At 32.0% G+C, this 19,472-nt stretch overlaps 1 protein-coding gene across 2 annotated transcripts in view; it reads left to right on the top strand.

The window, feature by feature from the left end:
- The window catches only part of LOC150100174 (homeotic protein ultrabithorax-like), a 148,569-nt gene that overhangs the window by 35,174 nt on the left and 93,923 nt on the right, over positions 1-19,472 (top strand). Inside the window, exon 2 of one of the 2 annotated variants that reach the window (XR_016549254.1) lies at positions 2,430-3,830. Coding sequence is in view for 1 of the 2 variants with exons in the window: in XM_090402876.1 (XP_090259002.1) it covers positions 2,430-2,794 (365 nt within the window). In the remaining variant the exon portion in view is untranslated. Of the gene's footprint in view, positions 1-2,429; positions 6,576-19,472 lie in introns of those variants that run through there. The other variant, XM_090402876.1, reaches the window with a different exon arrangement.

Here is a 19,472-nt window from a genome sequence, read left to right as displayed (position 1 = left end):
TTTGAGGCGTTCCACTTATTTTCGTGTCTTGTAGAACTTGTTATTGTTTGGCTCTGCAGAACGTAGTACACGTCTCGTCGGCTAGAGCTAAAGCACCATATCAGCCGTAAGTGATATCTGATGTGCGCTATACTTGTTCTATGGATTCTCTCCCCCCCCCCCCGGTTTGTCTAATATATGGGACATTGCAATTATCCCAAAGGCTATCGATAAATATTTCAGTATTTCAGAGGAGGGTGGGGTTAGCTTCACTGATCAAAGCAAGATTAGTAGTTTGGCTCATCCGAATGAAGTTACGATTACGAAATCATCTCTAAGATTTCTTAAATTCTGTTCCTTAATTTCTAGATATCGTGACCAATAAGAGCAAGATATTCTTTAAATTCCCAAGAATATTTAAAATTAGTTATTAAATAAAAAACACTTTTTCAAATGTCATATATTAATATGCAATGCGAAAAAAATTTTTTTCTTTATCTTTCGCACACCTTTCCATTCTTTTGCCATTTTAATATATTCAAATGTTCTGAAGAAGTGAATAGGTTGTTACCTGTATAGGAGTTGAACGGTGTACTTACGTTTGCAATTTTCTGAGTTGTTTTAAATCAGAATAATGACTATATGACTCTTAGTACAAGTACAGTACAAAACACGACACAATTGGATTAAAAATAAATAGAGAAAAAAACAAAAATATTGATGATTAAATACATAAACCAAAGAACTGTCAAAGTTGAAAACCATGAAATAGAACAAGTTACCTCATATGTATATTTGTGCCAGCTGATATCTTTTGAGGACTGCCAAAGAAAACAGATTGAACGAAGAATTGATCTTGGATGGATGACTTATGTGAAAATGAGAGACATATTCACAACTCACATCCCTATGAGTCTAAAAAGGAAAGCTTTCAACCAATGCATATTTCTTGTCCTAACATATGAAGGAGAAACATGGACTTTAGCAGACATAAAATGATTACATGTGTGAAATTACGTAATCTCATAAATTAGAGAAGATCCAAATAAATAAACACTTTATTTGCCTTTCCGATTTTACTATAGTATATAACATAAACTATAGTAAAATCGGAAAGGAAAGTGCCCAAGATTAAATAATATTTTTTGCTGTGATAACTTTAGAATTATTGATTTTAAGATAGGCGTTTGAATCTACAAATGGAATGCCAAACGAAATTCTTTTTTTGACTTCGAAAATTTCACATTTTTTTCAAGCAATTATTTATACGATAACTTTAAGTCTCCAGGTTTAATCGTAATTGTCCTTTAATATATTCTGACAAAGAAGACACATATTATTAATCCAGAAATCAACAATGCGTTTCGCTTCCGTGGAAAATGATTGTTGAGATCTAACTAAAACAGAAATTAGCTAAGTTAAATATTGATATATAACTTCGTATTTCAAATACCGTGAAAATGATGAATGATTGATCTTTCACTTAGGTCTTGTTCATATCGTGAGGGATGATGTTTGTGCGTTCGGTTATTATAATTCGAAAAAAAAATGGCCGAATTCTGGTTGGGACAATTCAAGATTTTAACGAAGTTTAAGGATCACTGGAGGGGATGCGAACAGTCACCATTGTTGATTGAACAGTGTTCATTGGAGAAAACAAAATCTCGGATTAGAAGTAGAAAAGAAAAACGTTTTTGGTTGCTAAACAATTACAAAGAAAAAAAAGATGTGAAGGATGAGTTCTGTTACTGGAGAAGCTATCGTAAGATATTCAATACTTTTTGGTCGTTTACGCAGAAAATTGAAAGGTGATCTGACAAAATACATACACAGGAGGAGAATAAAAACAAAAGTCGTGAAAGAATATCGAATATCTTCTCACAACAGTGTCTACCTCTGGAAGAGCATCCAATTCTTGTTTGCCTTAACATCGACTATGTATCACTCCGTACTGGATAGTGAACTATGTGCTTGTGCTAAACTACTCACGTATTTTAGTTCCGGCAGGGAAATGGAGAAACATATCACTCGTGATTTATGTTTAAATCAGTCTCATATTACTCACAAAAAAGTCACTTTTTCTTCCTCTAGAATTTCCACACAATCCAAGATGAGTTTCGAGGAAAAAATTTATTAAGTGCATTTACCAAAATGTCCTTTAATAAATAACTCTTACTATTCTATAAGCAGTTGTCCACCTTCACACATTCTCAGTCCTATTCATAAAAAGGACCAATGTCCTTGAAAGAAATAAAACTGACTTCATTTTAGTCACTACTTATTGATACTGTGGTAAAGAATGTAAAAACAAAAGTTCTTTATGAGTGCATTTGCTAGTGTTTTTAGTATTGTTTATAATTTAAATTGCGTTATGTAGACATTTATTTATTTAATTTAATTTATATATATTTAATTATATATAGATATTTAATTTTAATTTTTTTTTTTAGGTGCTAATGGACTTCGTCGTCGTGGTCGCCAAACTTACACCCGCTATCAGACGTTGGAGCTAGAGAAAGAGTTTCATACGAACCATTACCTCACCCGGAGACGGCGGATTGAGATGGCGCACTCCCTCTGTCTTACCGAACGACAGATCAAGATCTGGTTCCAAAACAGGAGAATGAAACTGAAGAAGGAGATCCAAGCCATTAAGGAGCTAAACGAACAAGAAAGGCAAGCCCAGGCAGCCAAGTTAGCGGCAGCACAACAGTCCCAATCAACGCAATCTCAGCAAACCCCACAAACGCAACAGCAGTCATCAGCATCGACCTCAGCGAAGACAAACGAAACAACGACAACAGGAAAAACGTAAGGTCAGATTGTTTCAGTTTATTAGATTCTGCCGGGATTTAAAAACCGACAGAACGAATGGGTTAACAACCATGTTTGGTCCGATATTTTGTTTCCCTTGGTTCAGTTCGTCTAAAGCCAAGTTTAGACTTTGCCTCCTTTTTACTGTCAGTAGATGAAAAAAAAAAAAAAAAAAGTTTGCTTCCTATTATACTTCTAAACCACCCTCCGTTGTACCGAACACTCGACTTTTAGTATTCCATCTTCCAGTAGCATATCTTTAACGAAGTAGCGACCAAGACAGACAAGAAGATGGACCACTAAGTCAGCCACAGATGGCGACGAGTGTTGTGTTTGTATACTTAGCTCCAAGAGTTTGACGGCGGTTTTTTTCACCGCGCGCTGACGGACCAAACGTGGTAAAGGAGAGTTGTTAGTTTTGAAACAAAGCTAAAGAAAAAAAAAAAAAAAAGAAAAAAAAAAAAGAACCACGTGGGGAGACGTCAGAAAGTCACCCACCATAATGTATACGTATTCGAGGCGGGTTCCATATTTCTGTTATTTTGTTGCAGGGAAGAGTGTTAAAAAAAAAAAATGGGTGTTTCTCTCTTTTTCTCTCTGTCTTCAGCCACCGTTTACTCCACTTCGTTTATGTTTCACTACCTTGAAAGTGACGTGCCATTCTAGTGTCGTGCTGTCGGTTGTGATGTTGATTATTAGCTCTAGTACGTGCATATACATTTCATCCCTACAAGTCCTAAAAAAAAAATTATACGTATCCAGCACCGCAATGCCCTTTTGTCGGTGATCACGCCAGCCTGAACTGTTGTATCCATGACTATTCTGTTACATAGCATCAAAGAACGAAGGTCAAAATCCGTAGAACTCTCTATCTCTTTCTCTCCAGCAAATGCCATCACTGTCCCTATGTATTAATATACGTACTAAAATGTATCCATGAAAAGAATTACGGGCAACTTCCTTCATCCTCAGTGTTTCCATACGATGCCATACATTTAGAGGAAGTTGGTTCAACGTGTCTTTTATCACTTAGTTCTGTAGGTATTTTTAATATATATATATAAATATATTATATATATATATATGTATACATATATGTACGTATCATTGTGATTACATGCACATAACTTTTTTCCTCGGAGCACACACTGTTCTTATATCAGTGAAGATGTTTATTTTTACTCAGACGTGAAATTTTATCTGGTCTTGTGGTGAGATCTGCGGTCAGAGGACTTTGGTCACTGATGAAGTTTTTTTTTTTTTTTTTTTTTTCAGTACAACTTTGAGCTGTGATCGTTCGTGATATTAAGTTAAAATGTTGATTATTTATTTATTTCCGAATATAAGTGCGCGGGAATTAATTCAGATCATTTATTCTCGGTCAAGTATTCTCCATGCTTTATTCTTTCACTTAAAAAAAAAAAATATATAATAAAAACTTTGATAGAAATATCTAGATACCACGAAAGGGCACATTGCTTTTAACTGAATAGTCAGACTTGGAATTCTTGAATTATTTGAATGGAAAAAAATCGACCTAATATAAAAATATATCCATGGTAAAAAATAAGAAATACAATTTCTGCATTTTCTTCAATATAAGTAATGATCATATACTTCCGATAGCATTATTAAAATGCAAGGAATCTATCCACACAAATAAAAATCACACGTGTGCTTAACTTCCGTTTGCAATATATAATACAGATTATAAATAATTCTATTTATTTTATTCAATATGTAAATACAATTTTATGTTAATATATTCTAAATATCCAAAGATATAACTAATTGTAGACAATTTTATTTATTTTAATAGTAAATTATATTAAACCTAAAAAAATTTAACTTTTTAGAAAAAAAAGTTTCGGGTATCAATGGAAATTAAAAAGTAAGTCATAAGACGTGTTTGATGTTTGAAAACTGTCTGCTTATCAGTTAGTAGTGGATTAAGAATAGCCTCGATTATACTTTTAAAGCGAAAATATTTTATTTTCAGAAGCTTAGTAAATTAGTAGATATTATATGATATTAATATATAATAGTAGATATTATATGAAATAATATATTATATAATATTATATAATAATAGATATTATATGTTATATAATATTATACAATATATTATATATATAATACATTAGGGAATGATTAATTTATCGTCAACCTATTGTGGCTTCAAAATACGTTCTACAGTTATTTCTTTTAAGATAATATATTTATATTCAACAATATCGAGTTTTTCAAAATTACATTTTTTTCTTTGCAAATTCAGTGATATTTTGTATCAAACAATAATTAAAGAGGGCGCTATTGTATCAAACAACAATTAAACAGGAATTAAAGGGGACGCTACTCACTACATTGCTTTAGAAGTTCACACAATAAAGACGCAATAATTAAAATGGAATCTGATGATCGTTAATTCTTTGTAGTTTATCGGAGGGAGTGCGTTATTAGCTTAATGTCTGTTCACAAAAATATATAAATAAATTTAAAATAAAAAAAACTAAATCAATTTAAAAATGTTATGTAAATAAATTAATTTAAAGGCTTATTTTTAATCAGATTTGTAAGATAATTAGATGAGTAAGCATCGTTAGTTAACTACAGTATCAGTCCATCAGGCGCGACTAGAAAAGAATAGCTAAGATATATCAGCAACTTGGTTTTTTTTGGGGGGGGGGGGATTATTTCTTAAAGAAAATGGAAAGCTTCAAGTTTTTGTTTTACTTAAATAAATGTTTTAAATATGTCATGTAACGATACTGCGTCTGTCTCTATTTTTGTTTGCCATCTCAAAAAGTCTCCTAAAAATCGATTCTAAAAGTCATTTTAGTGAGAGAGAATTTAAAAGAATTGTTCACCATTCAAGTAAGAAAACATTCGCGAATCTTGCAAGGTACTTCTAATATTGACGTCTTGTTCTTGAAGACGCAGTAATCATTATTTATAGTATGTGTGTGTGTGTGTGTGTGTGTGTGTTCGAATTTATGCGCACATTTTTTATGCTGTCAGTTGTACTCTTTGTTCCGACTCTAAGTTAGTTAGTTAGTTTGTGTGTGTGTGTGCGTGCGTGAGCACAACTCCAAATGTTTGCCTGTTTTCTGAACATAAAAAATTAAAATAAAATAAATATAATTAAAAATAAGAAAAGAAACTTTAATCTCAAAGAGTTTAAAATAAGAATAATAAATAGCGTCAGCTGATGTTATTAAAAGAAATTTGCAGAACGCTTATAAAAAAAAAAAATAATAATAATAATAACTTCTACCAAACCAATGAAAGAAAAAAATCCGAACATTAAAAATCTATGATTTTTAAACAAAAAAAAAATACTGCTATGTAGCCTAATGAGAATTTGGATAAGAAGTAAGCTTTCTATTAATTATTCTAATCTTCCATATATATGTTTCTTTGTAACATAGCACTACAAGCTAAATTATTTTTTCCTCTTTGGTTTCTAGTGTGAGAGAAGTTCTGAACAATTATCCGCGCACTTACGAACATCCAAGTACATTTTTGTATGAATCGTGATAGCTCTTATGTTTTTTTAAAACGATCTCAGTGACCATAGTCTAAAGACGCGCTCCTCTGTGTATCTGAAATACCTTGTGGAGTACCCTAAATCTGGCAAGGATGATAAGTGTTGAATGATGCCTCTAGAGATAGTAATGTCATATGTGTTTCCTCAGCCACTGAGGCGCCCTCTGTATCCCATCACAATTAACATGTGTAAGTGATGTGATGTGACATGGGAAATACAGATTTCACCCAGTTGATCTGTTTGTGTTGTTTCTTTGTGCTACTTACAACATGAAAACATATTTCATTAAAGAAAAAATCATATACATACATATACATGTATATTATTAACTGAAATATTTATATCACGCATATTGCATGAAAGCAATCCCACCTTAATAATCTCCGATTAAAATTAAATAAAATTTAAAATTATCAAAATGCCATTGTATATGAACTGAAACATTTTTATAATTTACGTTACGCATTTGAAAATTATTTATAATTATTATTATTGTAAATTTATGGTGTATGATTATTTATAAAAATATCTATAAATGAGAAAAAATATTTTGGATTTAACTTAAAATATACCATAATAAAATGAAATCCCAAAATGTTATTAAAGTATTCAATCCTAATTACTGGTTAGTAATGACATTTTGGAATTTGATTTTGATTCACTAAAATTTTATAATCACAAACATATTCATACATGCATGTAAACATAACGCCATAAAACTAAAATGCACAATGACGAATATAAATGTAGAACATGAATGAGCAAAGGTTAAAACTGTCTAAGTAAAAATTAAAGTTTTAAAAGTTGATATTTCTTCCACTAAAAGAACACCTCCTTTAGCGGACTTACAAAACGATGACATCTGATTGCGATGATCTAGCCTACAATCTTGTTTAGCCAACTATGAACATTTGTATGGTGTGCTTTTCAGCTGAATGGGAAATAGCTTGTTCTCATATGAAAATATCAGTGCTTTTGTGTTTCATAGTTTCCACGTATAAACTATAAAACAGTCAGAGAACAATAAAGATAGGAATAATCCCTATCAGAATATAATTGGGTTAGGAATGTCAAGTTATTTGACTATAACATGCCAGTTTGTACTCTGTAGTAGATAGTATGTTGCATGTGTTGTAGTACTGCATTTGTACATTTTGTCTCCAGAATACTTATACTTAGTGTTTTTCTTTATTATTATTATTATTAGAAGTAAATAGAAAAACGTAGGATTAATTATTATAACAATTTTTACTTAAGCTTGAACAGTGCTTTGTTCGTTCTTGACATTCCACTGGTAATATAATTAACACTTGATCAGTAGTACAAACCATGCTTAATGTGTAGAATATGCGATATAAGTAAGAATTAATAATTTCTGAATGTTTAAATTATATAAGTTAAAAGGAAAACTACCAAAAATTTATCCGTAATAACCAATATTACGTTATATTTTAAATACTATAAAGTTCATTTGAAATTATTCTATCCGGAAATTCATAAGTAATTGAATAAAAATACTTTTTTTTTTTTTGTAGTTGTTCTTATAAGGACTGGCTTAAAGGGGCGAAGCAAGAATGCTTTTCATATTCCTCGTTATCTGTAGAGGGCAGTGTAGGGATAAGCTGTTGTTGAGCTATTAAAGCTCTGATCATGGCAGGAGGGTAACAGCAATAGCCGAGCCTCAGTTAGAACTTCATTGGCTAGAGCATTGCCATCCGTTACCTTCCAAGGGTATTGGATTGAATGAATCAATCACCGCATCTCACGGTCGATTGTTTTTTTTTTTTTTTTTTTTTTTTGTAGTTGTACAGTTTATGTTTAATAAAGTAGTTTAAATATCATAAAAACTTAATGGTGAATTTTAAAAATTAATTATAAGTTAATTTAAAAATTAACTTTTACATCAATTTCTAATTTTTTTAAAATTTTTTAATCAATCTTATCAGTTACGACCATTTTACTGGAAGAAACATCCACAAACCTTTGAACTGATGTTTTATTACTTTTTCTTCGTAAACCAATCAGAAACGCCCTTGTCTTCGAGAATTGGGTGTGTTGTATTTACAACTATTCTTCTGCTTGTATTGTCTCCACCCCTCTTTGTAGGGCTAAAGGTAAAATGAAATGAAGGGAATCATTCATTCTTGTTAAAACAAAACGTAAGGTCAAATTAGGAGAACAGTACTAGAAAAATGCAGAGAAAGAACCCCATAATTTGTTGATGATGAATAACATTGGCATATTGCATTTTTTTCTGGACATGCATCGGTATGGAATATGTTTTTCTTGTCATATATATACTTCAATTGATTATGTTTTAATGTACTATATTTATATATCAAGTTAAGAAAAACGTCCATATTTTATAAATATTATTAAATATTATGTATAGACGAAACATTTTAAAAGCTGAATTTTTATTATTATTATTATTATTATTATTATTATGGGATCGCTTTTTTATTTTAAAATTTCGATAGCTATGAATAGATGGAAAGTTTGAAAAATATATTCAGGTTTGTAATTTTCACTTCATTAATTAATTGCTAGTGTTAAGTTCATTCGTCAGCATAAAAAATTGCCGTCTATTATTTTTTTTTTGTTGTTTAGAAAATAAACTTCTCTGAAATGCTATGATATAGTTTAGATTTACTATTACTGTCAATCATTTTCTATCACGAAAATTTATATTTCTTAAAGAAAACTTATTTTTATATATAGAGTTTTTTGACAACTAAAACTTCTAACCAATTAAAGGAAATAGTTTTTAGAAAATAATCAAAAAACGGTTTTAATAATCTATTTACTTTCAACACCTAATATATATTGGCATATTGCATTTCTTAAGATTAGTACATGTCTATTATTCACATGGAAATCGTATGTTTTCTATCTCTTTAAACAATGTATTTCTATCTCATTAAACAATAGATTGTTTGTGATATCAGATTGGCTCTTATCTTTAATCAATTATTTCTTTATTATTTTTAGTAAGAGAAATATTAAGTAATTTTCAAAGCGGAAGTTTTATGAAGCTTCATTTCGGCAATGGAATTTATTTCTTTATTAAGTAATTTTCAAAGCGAAAGCAATATAGCTTCGTTTCGGCAATGGAATTTATATATAAATAGGGAATAGTAAAGATCCAACCTTATTTCAAAGCATAATATATGTAGAATCTTTGAACGCTTCGAAACTTTGATCAACGTTTATGAGAATACAATCCTTGTTGTATTCTCACTTAAAAGACACAAGCGCTGCCCAGGGGTCTGTGTGTATATATATATATATATATATATATATATATATATATATATATATATACCTTTTGTATACCTTTTATTAGCATTTGATATTAAGTTTGGTATTAAGCATTAAAAATATTAAGTTTTCAAGTCCGATTGTTCCTTGCAGACTTACTTTTCTCTCCTCGTTCCATCTGTAAAATTCTATACATCTAAATCAAATTTATTTTATTAAAATTACCAAAAAATTGCTTTAAAACTTTATCGATTGAAAAGTCAGCAAAAAGAAAGAATACTTTTGCATTTTCATGATATAATCCAAAAACTACATTAAAAAAAAACAAAAAACGGGATGGTTGTTAGCCTATGTTTGACTTTGGACAGTTGTTAAGCTTTGGACTCAATTTTGGGTCCAAACATGGCCCACAGACTTCTCTACTAAAATGCGGAGATCCTTTCCCCGTCAATATTATAGCTGTGGTCCAACAATTCCTGATATATAAGCCAAGAAACATAACCAGTTGTCTTCCAGTAGATAAAATGTGAGTGTCATACATAATTTAGTAGTCGTAGGGCCAAGTGTAAACTACTTCATTTATTATTTTGTTTGAATTACGAAATCCAAAATCATTTAAAATGGTATGTTACTCAGATCCACATTTTTAACTCCCTCAGAGAGTAACTCCCCGAAAGTTAGTTTAGTGTACTAAAACCAGGATCTAAGGAGAAGTGTACCTCACCTCTCTCTCTCTCTCTCTCTCTCTCTCTGTCAGACACACACGTTGCTAAAAAGTATTGGAACACCTCGGCAGAACACGATGCAAAAAAAACATGCTAACACAGACTGACACCACACTCAACCTAGAAGCAGATGGGAAAAGATTATGAGTAGGACTGCATTGTTCTTACTGCAAACCAAGGTTATGGAAATGGAGTGGGAGAGTTTTTCGTCCGATGGATTGATTCACTACGTTTTATTGATACTAAAATGATGTACGGAGAAGTACACCTCCATTTTCTAAATAATGCTGTGACTATACGCTATACGTGTACCAAAAACACACTCTGTTTCCTTCCCTTGCACACAGTCTAGTATGGTTTCGTTCTAGAACAACAACCTGAAATTCCCCAATGGAATCATCAATTCAGAGCATGATCATCTAAACCTGATTGAACGCTTATGAGATGAAGTAGAACACTGGCAAGGAAGAATGAGTCCCTGTGGGCCAACATTACAGGGTTGTCGCGTGAAGAACGGAGGTTAATTTCCAGTGAAAGGTGTGTGCAAATGTGTGCAGGATAAAAGTGATAAATATATATATATATATTTATTTATAAAAGTGATATATATATATATATATATATATATATATATATATATATATATATATATATATATATTGATCCCATATAGGAGAAGTTGAGGGATAAGCACATCAATGCCTTGCGTGGGTTGCAGATGAAGACTGAGATAGAAGGTTATTGATGTTATTATTATTATTATTATTATATTTTAAGAGTTGCAGGTTGCAGTTGTTTGGGAATACTTCATGAGGAAGGCTGTTCAAGAGGACAGAGGTAGATGGAATAAAAAAGAAGAGAAGTCGGTTCAATGTATTTGCAGCTACTGCTGCTGCTGCTCTTGTTGTATAAACAGGTGCAACAGAAAGTGGATCTATAAGACAGGGATCATCTATGAGCCTAATTGCTTGCCTCTGTATAGCATCAAGGATTTTAAGGGAAGTTTTAGGTTCGCAACTCCAAATATATGAGTAGTATTTCAAGCATTGACAGATTTGGGATTTGTATATAATTAAGAGTTTGTTTGGTGTAAATTAGGCTCTTGAGCGAAAGAGATGTTGATATTGTAGCATGCTTGTCACATGCAGAAATGCTTTTTTTTCTGCATCAGACAATTTTTATTTTATTATTTTTTTATTAGAGTCCCACTCACGGTGAGATAAAGATTAAATAAAATAATCGGGAAAGCCTCAAGTCTTTGAAAAAGTTGTTCTTTCAAAGCACTTCAGGCTATCACTAAGCCGCATGGTGGTCTCATCTTAAAACGAAATGCAAGCAGCACCAAAAATCATTCCTAAAGATTTGCGCCCTCATGGAATTCGAATTCAAACCTGTTTGGTCGAAGAGCAAAGACGCTACATGCGCAGCCAACCAGGTCGACAACTTCGTGTAGGCTACACCTCTTCTGAGTCACTTCGTGGCATTATAATATATTATGTTTATGCCATTTAAAACGTAGCCATCTTTTGACGATCAATAATCGTATGGAAATACTCACAAGTCAAAATTATCAAGAGAAAAATTTATGGATACATCTTTGTAAGCTGGGCCTTTTTCTTTACTTTATCAAAGTAAACAAAAATATTTGCATTCGAGAAAATAACTAAACTATAATTTTCGGTTTACATATGAATAAATGATAAATACAGAGTACTTAAAAAACATTTATAATGTTACAAAATATAAAAGTATTATGGTTTAAAAAAAAAAAAAACTCAGTTTAATATAAATATATAATGTACACATTGAAGTGGATCCTGAGTACTTTACAGTAAGAATCATCAGGATTAGAGTTTATATATTTTTCCGTGTAACAGTTATTAATTGGCGTATTGCATTTCTTCAGTTTAAATATCTATAAAGTGTAGAGTTAAAAATCCAATCATATTTTCTTATAAACTTTAACAAGTTTAGGTGAGAATTAACAAGACGAACACAAACTCATGAAATCCTTTTTTTGGGTGGGGGGGGTATGTGATGTTTACAATATAAGCAATCATATGTTTGATAAATACTGTTTAAAATTTCACTTATCCTTTTAAAATATCCTAGTTCACTGCTTAAGTAGAAAAATGATCGTATTTTTTGTCAAAATTGTTCCACTGGCTTGCGGGAGACTTTGAACTCTATCATACAGATAAGTTATTTTCAATTAGTTTTCCACTATTCCTGCGTTTTTATTTGATAAACTTCAATATCCCATCTTGATAAACTGACACAAATAAAAAAATTAAATTATATTAATGATATTGGAAATATATTCATGAAATAATAATAATAATAATAATAATAATAATAATAATAATAATAATAATAATAATAATAATAAAATTGTAAATTATTTCATATAACAATTCTATATAATATATAAAAATGTATTTTATATATTTTTCTTGTAAAATCTAAAAAAGTTTAAGTTTTTTGATAGAAGTTAATATAACATTATAAATTAATTATAGAATTAATATAGAAATTATAGAAATACGTTAAAAGAATGAATAGCAGAATTGTATGTGTTTAATGTCTTCGAAAATTAACAACAAATAGCACACGCAAGTACACTTACATATGCTGCATACTTATTCAATACTTTGTATTAAATATTTAATACAAAGTATTAAATAAGTGTGTACATGAAATCATGGAGCGCTCAACTTTAGTATTTATCAACGTTATCTAACTAATGAAATTTAATTGTTTACCAGCAACGCTAATGGACAGAGAAAGATAGCAAATCTTTAAAAGATACATTCCTCGTTATTATGTAAAGAGCATAATTAAAGAAAAGTATAAGTAGGAAGGGATTATTAATGATTTATTGCACTATTATTTATTATGTATTTTTGATGGTGTAGATCTATAGATTACGCTGATGAAACAACGCTTAAAACATTTTTAGCATAACATGCATGTTACTTTTTATTCACACAAGAAATTCTTCGAAATATTTCAAGTACATAATTAGTTGCAACGGTCGTGGGCTGCTCAGCTATATTTCAGTAATCTGTCTGAAGAACTTAGGACGTGACTATAGTGAACAATCAGGCGGATAAGTTGCCCAGTTTTACTGCTGGCTTACAACTGTAAACAGATTGTACGCGCGGGCTTGTAGCTTTCATCAATGCTTAATACATATGATCATGTGAATGTTAAAGCGATATATTCTCAGATATGTTAAAATAAACACTTTAAAAGGATTTTTCAATCCTTTCTTTAATATTTAAAAACTCAAGTGATCGTTTCTCTGGGAGATTAGTGGTGGTACAAGTTCTTTCTTTTTCTATCTGTTCTTTCCGTTATAATTGAAATTCTCTTAGTAATCCTTTGAGAGCAAAATTGCTAGTAATAGAAAGACTCTAGCTATTAAATTGTGATACTGTGTGACGATTTTTTTTTTAAATTTATATTAAGAGATATTTCATTTTTCAATACTAACAGTGTCATTTTTTACGCCTTGTTAACTATTTTCAACGCAGCATCCTTCCCAAATAAAACACAACTTCGGAAGATTTTCAGTTTTTGTTCCCACTGCTTAGATTACGAGATTTGTTTATTTAGTTTGGGGTGTGATCCGACGGTAGGATGTGTCAACTTGGATTCTGTCTGTAGCGAACAGTTTCAAGGTATCCTTGTTGGCTACATGTCACCACTTTAAAAGTAAACATGTATATGTTTATTTTTAGTGAAGACTGAAGAACTAAGTTATTTTGTACTGTTTCCAAATTTTGTAAATGTAGTATGCGTCGTTTTTAAGTGCTTTTTTTTTATGCTTGCACTGTGCATGTCCCTTGTAATAATGTAATTTGAATCTTAATTCAGGTAACAGATTTTATTTTGCAGACTTAGTTCAAAACATCGGTTTTATTTATTTATTTATTTTTAAACAAAAGGCCTAATTTCCCAAAAAATTTTTAAATGTACTTTCTAAGTTTCTTTTCTAAAATTATATTTTTATGCCCTCTTCCTTGTGGCAAGTAAGAGTATTAAATGTAGTATCAGTGATGTCAATATTGTGTTTTGTGAGAGCGAAGTAGGCAAACTAACGTTCGAAGTCAACTAACCAATTCAACTATATGCGACATTGCATTTGTATTATTCCTATTGATTTGAAAGCATTCGATATGTATGAATTACTTTCGAAATAACGTATTTTATGCCAGCCAAATCTTTGTATGGAATAGAACACACCTTCCGAAGCTTAAATGCGTCCTCAATTTTTAGTGATTCCACATAAAATTTTCAGGAAACAACACTTAAAATATAAATTATATGAGTACGTCATATTGTAAAAATTGTTTTGTTTCATCGCTGTTTGAATTTCGCCTTAAAAAAAAAGGGGGGGGCAGAAAAACAAATATTCGTTTTTGAAAGACTTTTCAACTGAATGTAGGTGAGCCAGGATGGTTATTACTCTTTCACCTCCTTATGCCGTTCATTGACATAATACATTTGTCGCATAATCTTAGTTGCTTTATCGTAATCACAAATAAACAATTCTAATCCCATAACATTAAGAACCACCAGTTTTCACCAATAAAGTCCGTACTATTTATCTCCATGAACAATCTTTGTTTGGCTGGAAGCTAACTGAGATCGTAGAAAAGTATAATTATGTTAGAATGTGAATTATTCCCTTAAAAGGACTGGCTAAATGGGCGAAGCAAGAATGCTCTTCATATTTCCCGTTATCTGTAGAAGACAATATAAGTATAGGGTGTTATTGAGCTATGAGCTCTGATCATGGCAGGAGGGTAACAGCAATGATCGAGCCTCAGTTAGAACTTCATTGGCCACAGCATTGCCATCCATTACCCTCCCTGGGTAGCCATTTTATTCGCCTCGTACGATATGCATGAGCTACATTAGGGCTGATACTAAGTAAAGCCTTGTATAAAAATTAGAACGATCTCTAGACCACTCAATAGTGGCCGAAAGATTGTCCAACTTAGCGTTGATTCCACACAGTGACGAGCCCGCCCACCACCAAGCAGAACCACTCATATTCCAGGGAGAAGCATTCATCAACAAAGCCCCTCACGGGCCACGCCTGAGAACTCCCTCCCCAGAGACTCAAAATGCTCTCTCAGGGAACTCCCCCCCCCCCGAAATCTAAGCCCCCCCTTCACCAGGAGCCAAATTCCGGAAGAAACTTGAGAGAGCGAAACTCTGTGTCCATTTAGTCGCCTCTTACCACATGCATGGATTTGCGGTGCTTTTTTTAAGTAAAGCCGACTCTAAAAATTAGGACGATCTCTAGATCACTCCATAGTGGCCAAAAAACCGTCCAACTCAGTGTTGGCTCCACTCGGTGATGAGGCACCCCCCACCAAGCAGAACCGCTCATATTCCATGGAAAAGCATTCACCGACAAAGCCCTTCACCGGGCCATGCCAGAGGACACCCTCCCCAGAGACTCAAAATATATGCACTCCCAGGCAAACCTCTTGAAATCTAAGCCCCCCCCCCTCACCGGAAGCGATATTCCGGAAGATCGCTTCCGGTGAGGGGGGGGGGCTTAGACCTGAGAAAGCAAAACTCTGCATTCATTTATTCGCCTCTTACGACACGCATGGATTTGTGATGCAGCTATTCTTATCCCGGCCATCGCATAGGGAGAATTATTCCCTCCTTATTATATTATATTATATATCCTTATAAGGACTGGCTTAAACGGGCAAAGCAAGAATGCTTTTTATCTTCCCCGTTATCTGTAGAGGACAGTGTAGGGATAAGGTGTTATTGAGCAATTAAAGCTCTGATCATGGCAGGAGGATGACAGCAATAGCCGAGTCTCAGTTAGAACTTCATTGGCTACAGCATTGCCATCCATTACCCTCCAAGGGTATTGGATTGCTCCAACCAATTCCCTAATTGTACGTTGGCAAATTGTAGTTTGTTTATCTTATTTTAATTTGGGTGTCCTGATTCATTTTATTTATTTATTTATTTATTTATTTATTTATTTATTTTTAATATATTAAAAGAAAATATATTCAGCTATTTTATTTTTAAAGTATTATTTTTTAAAATACATTTTTAGCAATATATACCTGCTAACAATATTGTTCTGCAACATCACTTTCCTTTATGTATGTCGTGATTTATACAGTTATATATATGCATGTAAAACATCGGTTTTATTTATTCATTTTTAAGTTCCTCTATGCTTCAAAACTAATCAAAATGACGAAGTGTCAACGGATGTTTATTGGATCGTCTTCTAATTTGAATTTAACAATTTGCGTAACAAAAAAAGACAACTACAACTTCTCGTATATGTGTATCTATCAACGCAAAAATATCGATTTTTGAAGAAAAATCGTTGCTACGATTGGAAAAGATTATAATTAGAAAAATTATCTATCTTATTATTCAGTGATAATTATTAAAGAGAAATTATAGTGCCTTTAGAAATAGAGTACTGATTTTATATGCCTTATATTTGATATATCTTTTATTATATTATGTCAAATAAAATAAAATAGAAGAATAAATTAGAAATTATATTTTAACAAATTACAATATATAAAGAGATATAAGTAAATAAAGTAAACTTAAAAATTTATAGATATATTACAAAAAAAGAGTACTGTATCTAAAATAGATACAGATACAGATGTTGAATCGACCGTGAGATGCGGTGATTGATTCATTAATGCCCTTGGAGGGTAATGGATGGCAATGCTGTACCGGTGAAGTTTAACTGAGGTTCGGCTGTTGCTGTTACCCCCTTGGGTGATGAGTTTCGAGAGTTTTTGAGTTCGCTCTCTTAAGGTTTTTGCCTTAAGGGAGCAATTTGAGTCTCCGGGGAAAGTGTTCTCCGGCACGGCCCGCTGAGGGGCTTTGTCGGTGAATTATTTTCTTCGGAAATTGAGCGGTTCTGCTCGATGGTCGGGGAGCCCGTCACTGAGTGGAACACGCTGAGATAAGGACGGTCTTTCGCCCACTATGGAGTGGCCTAGAGATCGTCCGTATTTTTGAGATATCACCTTTACTTAAACAATGGATGACAGTGCTGTAGCCAATAAAGTTATAACTGAGGCTCGGCTATTGCTATTACCCTCCTGCCATGATCAGAGCTTTAATAGCTCAATAACACCTTATCCCTACACTCTCCTCTACAGATAACGGGGAAGATGAAAATCATTCTTGCTTGGCCTCTATAAGCAGTCCTTATAAGGACTAAACTAGATACTGAAAATAGAAATAAAAACAGATAGAAACGAAGTAAAAATAGATAGGAAAGTAATATTATATTATTATTATTATTACAAAATTCTATGAAAAATAACGAAATTTTTCTGTGTTGCAAACCTCCTGATCTTTCGTATGCTCATTTTTAGTAGTCTCAAAATACACATTGTCTCCATGTTTTTCTAACAAAAGATACTTAAAAAAAAATTAGTATTAATTTCTTGTGTGATTTACTCCAAAACAGAAGATAAAATCCATAAGGAACTGTTAACTTTTTATATAATCGTTGAAGTAAAAAAGATGTTCAAAACGTTAAGGGAAAAAAATAGAGAAAAAGGAAACACATTCTAGTCACACGAGCTTAGGAAAACATAGTTTAAGATATCATGTTTACTTTGACACTTATAGCAACATCGTTTATAACTTACGCACTCTAAAAAGAAGGTCGACTGTAGAATCACTTTGAATATAGTCAGAGGGAGTAGTCTCAAGTGTGTTGCTTGCATTCTCCGTTTCACAGATATGACTATTAATTTTCCTTCCCCCACTTTTTTTTTTTTTGCTTATTTGTATAACCTTTCTGTGTTCGAGTGCAAATTCAAGACAGTTACATAAATGAGTCATATTTCAAGGCAACGTGTATACAACCATCCCAGATTTCATTCTATCTCGTTAAGATATTTATTGAGAATATGTTTTAATGCTATTAAGTAAAAAAAAAATAATAAAAACTCTACCAGCAAGTAGAAGAAGTGTTTTTATCCGGTTAAACTTAAAAATTATAATCGCATCATAGTCATCATCATAAAGCATTCGATTCAAATTGCGTATATACCTATTTTTATTTAGAAGTAATTTATCTTGTTGATTTTGTAGCGTAGCGTTTGCCGTTGTAGCATGTTTTATTTTTCTTTTCTTTAAAAAAATCGTTTTAGTTTGAGAAATAATATTTTGTGTGTGGGGGTAGGGGTGTTTATATAACGGTGTTTACAAAACTGTGCGTGCGTGCATAATTACTGAGATTATTCTATCACAGACATATAGGACAATTCGATTTAGAAAATAAAATTTAATTTGCCATTTAGAATACTAGATCTTTAAACATTTTATATAAATTACATAGAATTATATATACAGTATATAAAAAAGCAAGATCTTCACGACTCGGTTTTCTGCTTCTCCCATCTATCTCACTCCTGCAATTTGTTCCAGTTCATCCCTTCACCTTCTTCTCGGTCTTCCTCTTTGTTTTGCTCCATCCATTGGTCTCCACTCTGTTGTTTTTCTAGTCCATTTCCCGTCACTGCATCTGGCAATATGGCCAGCACATTTCCACTTAGCCTGTTTAATGTATTTTACAATATCCATGACACCTGTTTGAGATCTTATCAAGGTATTTGTCTTCCTATCTCTTAACATACTTCTTTCCATGCGATGTTGTGTTGTTCTCAGCATTTTGTTTAAGGCTTCTGTTAAAGTCCATGTTTTTCCTCCGTATGCTAGGGCAGGAAGTATGCATAATTCTTCGTTCAATCTCTTTCTTTGGCAGTCTTCAAAAGATATCAGCTGGCCCAAATATACATATGAAGTAACTTGTTCTATTTCATGGTTTTCAACTTTGACAGTTCTTTGGTTTATGTATTTATTGATCATTATTTTTGTTTTTTCTCTATTTATTTATTTTAATCCAATTACTCTGGAGGCTTCATTTAGCTGATTTAGTCTTTCTTCAAGATCTTCAAGATTATCTACTATTAGGATAACATCATCTGCAAATTTAAGATGATGCAGCCTTTCTCCATTTATGTTTATTCCTTTTGTTTCTCAATCAAGACTTCTAAAGACTTCTTCTAATGCAGCTGTAAATAGTTTGGGAGATATAGTATCAACTT

Source organism: Typopeltis vanoorti, chromosome 13, assembly GCF_054136105.1.
Source record: "Typopeltis vanoorti isolate ZY-2024b chromosome 13, IOZ_Tvanoo_1.0, whole genome shotgun sequence".
Classification (NCBI taxonomy): Eukaryota; Metazoa; Arthropoda; class Arachnida; order Uropygi; family Thelyphonidae; genus Typopeltis; species Typopeltis vanoorti.
The sequence above is the reverse complement of the archived record's forward strand: the minus strand, read 5'-3'. Positions and strand labels throughout refer to the sequence as shown.